The sequence below is a fragment of the Alosa alosa genome, chromosome 2 (genome assembly GCF_017589495.1).
Source record: "Alosa alosa isolate M-15738 ecotype Scorff River chromosome 2, AALO_Geno_1.1, whole genome shotgun sequence".
Taxonomy (NCBI): Eukaryota; Metazoa; Chordata; class Actinopteri; order Clupeiformes; family Clupeidae; genus Alosa; species Alosa alosa.
In genome coordinates, this window is record NC_063190.1 from 26,821,802 (window position 1) to 26,829,301 (window position 7,500).

At 49.8% G+C, this 7,500-nt stretch overlaps 1 protein-coding gene across 10 annotated transcripts in view; it reads left to right on the top strand.

Annotated features, from left to right (window-relative positions):
- Positions 1 to 7,500, top strand: part of LOC125291196 (transcription factor COE1-A) — a 151,436-nt gene that overhangs the window by 139,580 nt on the left and 4,356 nt on the right. For 6 of the 10 annotated variants that reach the window (XM_048237815.1, XM_048237816.1, XM_048237817.1 and 3 more), the window contains exons 12-14: positions 4,480 to 4,545; positions 5,122 to 5,300; positions 6,122 to 6,300. In XM_048237815.1, the coding sequence (XP_048093772.1) occupies positions 4,480 to 4,545; positions 5,122 to 5,300; positions 6,122 to 6,300 (424 nt within the window). Of the gene's footprint in view, positions 1 to 4,479; positions 4,606 to 5,121; positions 5,301 to 6,121; positions 6,301 to 7,500 lie in introns of all 10 variants that reach the window. The other 4 variants (XM_048237811.1, XM_048237812.1, XM_048237813.1 and 1 more) reach the window with 1 other exon arrangement.

The window sequence follows — 7,500 nt, forward strand, 5'->3', positions numbered from 1 at the left end:
CACTGTGAGAATGCAAGTGTGTGTGTGTATGTGTGTGTGTGTGTGTGTGTGTGTGTGTGTGTGTGTGTGTGTGTGTGTGTGTGTGTGTGTGTGTGTGTGTATGTGTGTGTGTGTGCTAGCATTTTTCTTCTACGTCGCTGTCCATCCTTGAGCACCTCCTCTGTATCCCCTCAGGCTGAACAGCCAAATGTAATGAAATGTACAGGAAGAAGGTGGGGTGTGGTAGGGGTTTGGTGGGTGGGGTGGGTGGGTGTGGGGTGTGGGGTGTGGGAGGGGTTGGACGGGTGTGTGTGTGTTGGGGTGTGGGGTGTGGAGTGTGGGAGGGGTTGGGTGGGTGGGTGGGTGGGGTGTGGGGTGTGGGAGGGGTTGGGTGGGTGGGTAGGTGGGTGTGTGTCTGGGGGAGATCTTCCACCAGAGAGGGGAATGACATCACCACCCCCACACCCTACCACCCCCAGAGTGCTCTGTAGCACAGAAGCTGTGACCCTGCTTGTATGATGGCTATAATAGAACATTAGGAGATGATAAAATTGCAAATGAACAAGCATGGAGATAAATTTATCATGTACCTCTGTTTTTTACCTCCTCCTATCCCTCCCTCTTTCATACTCTCTGAGTCTCTCCCCCTCTTTCTCTCTCCCCCTCTGTCTCTCTCTCTTTCTCCCTCCCTCCCCCCCCCCTCCTTCCCTCTCTCTCTCTCTCTCTCTCTCTCTCTGTCTCTCTCTCTCTCTCATTTACTCTCTGGCCTGGCTTGCTGTTGAAAACCTCGCCCATACATTCCTGTATGACCCAAGCATATTTTCCCAACCATTTCCTTAGTTTAATGTATGTGGATCGCATTACGAGGGATTATAATTTACACTGTAAAAGCCTCGGGATGGGCTCGCACTGGCCCTCTCCAGTGAGCACCAAACACAACGGTCATCGCGGCGGCCGCACATTAGCCCCCTAAGAGCCGGCCATAAATGTATTTTTAACGCCAAGCGTCAAAGTGGACCGGGCCGAACTTTAAATTACAGGGCACTAATTAGTCTTTGGTTATGTTTGGAAATACGCTTTGACACGAACGGGGAGCAGTTAGTCATCGCAGCTGCTGCAGGGGGTGTTGCACACGCTGGCTGATTTATGCTTTTTAATAAGTGGCCATTGAGAGTGGCACGAAGAGGCCTGTTTTTTTTGCAGCAGAGCTGGGGATTGTGGGAGCAGCGCACATGGGGCTGTGGTGGAGCTCTGCGCCATTACGGATGCATTTGGAGATGATGTTCTGCGCTGACCCCAACAGGGGGCTTGGAAGCAAGCGAGCGAGAGAGAGAGAGAGAGAGAGAGAGAGAGAGAGAGAGAGAGAGAGAGAGAGAGAGAGAGGGAGGGATTGGTAGAGAGGACAGCCATTCTTCTTCCTCCTCCTGGGCCGAGTGCCTCATCTGGGAGGCCATTTAGGATCCAGCCAGTTCGGTTCATGATTTCAGAGACCCGGGGGATCAGGTGTCTCTACCAACTACCCCCTCCCAACCCCCAACCACCCCCCAGCACTCCTTCAGTGCATAACAACCACCCCCCAGCACTCCTTCAGTGCATAACAATACCCCAGCTCATCGTCATCTCCCGTCCATCCCATCTCAATCTCCTACCCGGCATCTTGCACTGGTGTACAGAAACACTCCCTCTGCTATAGAGCAGGGAGGAGGAGGAAGAGGAGGAAGACGAGCTCATTTGCACACACACACACACACACACACACACACACAGAGAAGGTAAATGAATCACACTGATGTCACCTCCATTGAAACACTCCCCCACACACACACACACACACACACCCCACACAGACACACACACACACACACCCACACACACACACACACACACACAAACACACGACTTCAGCTCATCCAATCTTCTGTGTCTGTGACTGGAGAATATGTCATAGAGGAAGCAGAGAGGGCTATGGAGACAGCATTCAATGCTCTGGGCTCAGATGGAATAAGGGCCAATCTAGCCACTTTAACAGATTTCAAATACTAAAGGTGCAAAACATAGTCTGAATGACCACAGACTGACAGTTGTGCTGATATTTGTAAGTAATTAAAATGGAGCATTTAAAGGGTACCTTTCAGCTAAAGTGTTTTATTTTTGTCATTGGTTGGTAGTCTAGTCAGACAGAGAGTGAGACACGTGTCAAATATTTGACTCTGAATCAGTGGCTGGATGGGAAGCTGTTGTAGCCATTAAGGCGTGCGGGTGCCTGGGGGGGTGCGGTGGGTGGTGGGGGGGCACGGCATGGGCCACCGTTCCTGCTTGTCCCGCGGGCTCCTGGGAACACAGAGCCGTGTTCTCACATCACGGCCACGCCATCAGCGCCACGGCCGGCCTCGCCTCGCCTGCCCCGCGCCCCTCATCTCCATCTAATTGATGTCCTCCCTGAGCGCACACGTCGCCTGCCCCCGTTACCCCCCCTGCCCACACACACACACACACACACTCCCTAGGCTCATTCCTTTGGCCCAGCCCTTCATGGCTCCCCATCTTACTTTCCATCTCCCTCTCCTTCTATCCCAATCTCTCTCTCTCCCTCCCTCTCTATCTCTCTCTGTCTCTCTCTCTCTCTCGCCCTCATGCTGAGGTGGTGCTGTGGGAGGTATAAGGGAGTAGCGATTGGCCCGCCGCCTCTTCGCTTCACTGCCTCCTTCCGTTCAGCAGCGGGTCTCCACCCATACCCCCACCCACCCACCCAGACCCTCTTTCTCCACCTCTCCCCCCCCCTCTCTCTCTCTCTCTCTCTCTCTCTCTCTCTCTCTCCTCCAGCCCTGAGCGCTGCTACTGTGATGAGAGGTTAACGCGATGGCAGCATTGCCATAATTGAGTAAATTTAGCACCTTGGACAGCGCACTAAAACTTCTTATTGCCTATCTGACCCCCCATACCCCCCCACCCCACACACACACACCCACACACACTACCCCCCCTCCAGCCACCCCTCACCCTCCCTCTCTCCCTTCCCCACACACGCAGCTCTGCTGCCCGTGTGGGGCCAGTGTGTGTGTGTGTGTGTGTGTGTGTGTGTGTGTGTGTGTGTGTGTGTGTGTGTGTGTGTGAGCGGCGCGGTGTGGCTCTTTGGGGCTGATTGAGCGGCAAGTGCACCACATGCTCCAGGGCCCGTTTGCAGAGGGAGCAGGCGGTGCCCGGCAACCCAGAGCAATTTTCTGGCTGTCGTTTCACCATTGCGCTCTGTGCTCCCAATGATTTCCTCCCTCTCTTTCTTCCTATCTCTCTCTCTCTCTCTCTCTCTCTCTCTCTCTCTCTCTCTCTCTCTCTCTCTCTCTCTCTCTCTCTCTCTCGCTCTTCAGCCTAACTAAGTCCTCAAAATGACATTACGAGTTTTAGTATTGGTGCAGATATGTAGATGGATGTGTGTCGGGTGTTGATGGATACATTTATGTGCATTTCTGTGCACTCAATTTAATTCCAGGTTGCTATTCCAGTGTATGCGTGTGTGTGTGTGTGTGCGTGTGTGTGCGTATGTGTGCGTGTTTGTGTGTGTGTGTGTGTGTTTGTGTGTGTGTGTAATATATTCACTGAAATGTAATGCATTGCACTGATTTCCACACTAAAATGTACAAATGCTAATCTTAACGAAATCTTGACATCCTCCAATGTTTCAAAGAAAACTACGAGAGAGCAAGGAAAAGCAAATACATAACTTCAGGATGACAGGAAAATGGTTGTAATTACCGTTGTGTGCGCGCTCCCAGGGGATGCACATTTAGATTAAAGATAAGAGCGAAGTTTCTTCGGACGCCACTTTGAATGTGACAAGTTGGATGCAAAGACATATTTTTCCAGCTGCTGCTTTTTATCATGTTGAGTGTTTGGGCAGGGTTTTTTCACTCCTCTTTTACTGTGTGTGTGTGTGTGTGTGTGTGTGTGTGTGTGTGTGTGGTGTGTGTGTTTGTGAATTATCTTCCTCGCTCTCTCAGCCATTGTTTCTCATTAGGCAATGCACATCGAGTCGATTGCAGTTGTATAATCGCCATTGAAATGTTATGGGAACCGCCTTTAGTGAGTTATGTGGCAATGAGAATGAATAGAGCATGGAGGAACTGCAGGACCTTTAGACATAGATTGCATTGTCTTTCGCAAATGGAGAACAGATGTGGGGTGCGATACTTTATTCCGACAGACACTGAACAATTGAGCCAACAGCAGTTCCATGTGTTTGTGTTGACCACAATGTTACTAAAAGGAAATTCTTAAGTTTTCATGGAAGAAGCCCCGGTCCATATTTATGCAGTAAATCGTCAAGAGACATAAATCGAAAAATATGAGTTCCATTGTGGTGCGCTTCATGCTCGTATGAAGCGGTGCATGTCCCAGAACAAGTTCAACAAACCCCTGTTGTTGCGGTCGATTTTTTCATCCATTTTAATTTTCTTTTCCCCCTTTCTCTCTCTATCTCTCTCTCTCTCTCTCTCGGTTGCGCAGGAGGTCATTCTCAAGCGGGCAGCGGATCTGGTTGAAGCGCTGTATGGAATGCCCCATAACAACCAGGTGAGTGAGCGTTTCCTGCCGTCGCTGGGAAGAGAAGAAAACATCAGTCCGACTCACCAGGTTAAAGCCCATTAATAATTAATTTCTTAATGGTTAATAGAGCCTTTATAAATCATTAATTACATGCTAACAAGACATGTTCCCATGAATTATTTTATACCAGCGCTAATATATCAGTGCTCAGCAAAGACACCGATGAAGCAAGTGATTACACTGTCGCGCCAAGTGAGCCATTTGTAACCATCAGTGTCACTTGTTCTCGCCATGTGCACTCACTAGGCAAGCAGGCGCAGGTGACTGCGCTAGCTGTATTAGCATGTGTTATGTCCTGTGGTTTAGCATCTGTAGGGGAGAGAGAGAGAGGGGGGGGATCTGTCTAGAGATGTATGGATGTTAAAGATGACATTATGGGGAGGTGTGTGAGGGTTTGTGAAGATTAACACACATCTCACATCTGCCAGTGTGATAGTTGATGATTAAAACGGAGTGTAACAGCATGATAACTGTGTTTTGTGTATGTGTGTATGTGTGTGTGTGTGTGTGTGTGTGTGTGTGTGTGTGTGTTTCCTGGGACAGGAGATCATCCTGAAGCGGGCTGCTGATATTGCCGAGGCGTTGTATAACGTGCCCCGGAACCACAACCAGCTGCCGGGCCTCACCAACAGCTCGGTGCACGCGGGCATGATGGGCGTCAACTCCTTCCCCGGCCAGCTCGCCGTCAATGTGTCCGACTCGACACAAGGTGGAAACCAGGGTGAGCAGACAGAGCACTTCAATCCATCTGGATTGAAAATCGGTTCAGTTGGCTTTATCTACGATCAACATACACACCTATATTATTGTTGATGAGCGTTTTTCGGTCAGAAAAGGCACATTGTCAGGAAATAAAGTTTTTCAGGGCCAGAAGCTATCACACTTAAAAATTGAAAAATCTTGCAACTGCTGTAACGTGGATGTCTAAAGAACCGCCAGACTTCCTCAGAGGGTCCTATGTCAAGCTTCTCTGGGTTCCTTTGTGGAGATTATCTGGAGAATCCATACATATTGTAGATTGGGATTAATTTAAGACAGGCCATTGTTATGTCTTTTCGCATGGAGTTTCACTGCACCATCTGCTGATGTGTGTGCTATAAATGAAGTGATATTTCCATAGCATAGCTCCCCTGCTAATGGTAGCTTCCTCTTTGAAGTTTCCCTGCAATTATGGACAATTAGGTTCCATATCCACGGACAGTTGAAGTGTACCTTTAGAAAGTCAGTGTACTGTAAATAACAAACCTGATTTGCAAGTCTAAAAGAATTCTTTGTATAGCCATCGTTAACACTTCCCCCTGTCTCCCTGTTTCCTCTCCTCTCTATATATATATATATATCTCTCCTATCTATATAACTCTCTCTTTCTCTCTCCTCTCTCTCTCCCTCTCTTTCTCTCTCCTAACTTCTCTCCCTCTCTCTATCCTCTCTCTCTCTCTCTCCTCTCCTCTCTCTGTCTATCTCTTCTCTCTCTCTCTCTCTCTCTCTCTCTCTCTGTCTCTGTCTCTCTCTCCTCTCTCTCTCTCTCTCTCTCTCCTCCTCTCTTTAGTCGGAACACCAGCAGCGTCTCGCCGCATGGCTATGTGCCCAGCTCCACGCCGCAGCAGACCAGCTACAGCTCCGTCTCCACCAGCATGAACGGCTACGGCAACAGCGGCATGTCCAACCTGGGCAGCTCGCCCAGTTTCCTCAACGGCTCCGCCGCCAACTCCCCCTATGCCAGTGAGTCCCCTAGCCAGCGCCCGCGTCCTAAATGAAGTGCTCGTTTACGACTCCGTGCTCTGTCCCGCGGATAGAGAAACGCTGTTTGCCTGGGCCTGTTCGCTCCGCTGTTGGGATGAAGCAACAGGAGCCTTGATGCTGTCTAGTCTGAGTTTTGGCTGTTTTGTTTTGTTTTGTTTATCGGTTGTGTTATTGTTTGTGGCCGTTGGAGAGTTCATTTATCAGGCAGGACAGTGTAGTCTTTTGCAGAAGTAGTGCAAGACAGCAAACCAGGAAGTAAGCAAAACTTTCCACTACAGTCTGTTCCACTGCCCTTTACCACCACTGATCACTGTTCTGTTCCCAAGACCAGACTGGACTGGAAGCCCTGCAGGATTTTTAACTGACAAGCAACAAAGGCGTCATTTTTTTTTTGGTGGGACAGTGATCTTAAACACAACATGGCTCTTGTTTCTCTCTATGAAAAATGGTAACTGATATGTTAATTATAGATGACCTAATGTGATGGGGGTATCAGCGGACTTGATGCCTCAGTCATAGAATGTTCCAGAGCATGAGGAGAAGCTTGTTTATTTTTCTTTGATTTGAGTGGATGTCATTGAGGTTGACAGCACAGCCCTCAGATCTTAAGCTATACCCCACTGGATTCTCTGGCAACCTCCCAACATTAGAGTGTTAGATGGCTGTTAGGAGCTACCCCCCCCCACCCCGCCCCATGTCTTTGAACTCTTCCGCTACACCCTCTCAACTCTGTTATTCTTTTGCTAATTTTCCTTAATGTTGGCCTTTTTTCCAATTCAGCAAACAGGGGAAAGTGTCAGAGTGAGAGAGAGGGGATTGCGGTTGGGGCTCGGGCGGGGTGGAGTGTGATGGAGGAGAGGCAGAGACAGGGGGAGGTGTTGGGCGGCTGCCCGTGCGTTTGCTCAGCCTCACTGTGAGGGGATCGGAGGGTGGAGCGGAGGGTGGAGCGGAGCGGAGGCTTTGCGTTTCTCCTAGTTTTTTTCTTTTCTTTTCTTTTTTTCTTTTCCTTTTTGAAGCGTTGCGTTTGAGCGTGAGGAGAGGGATGGGGGGGGCTTTGGCACAGCGACTGAGGGCGGCCTCCCGCAGGCGAAAACAATAGCAGCAGATTGCAACACACCGTGGCACAAACGCTAACGCCGCACAGCGAGGGGGGAGAGAGGGGGGGGGGGTTGGTGATGC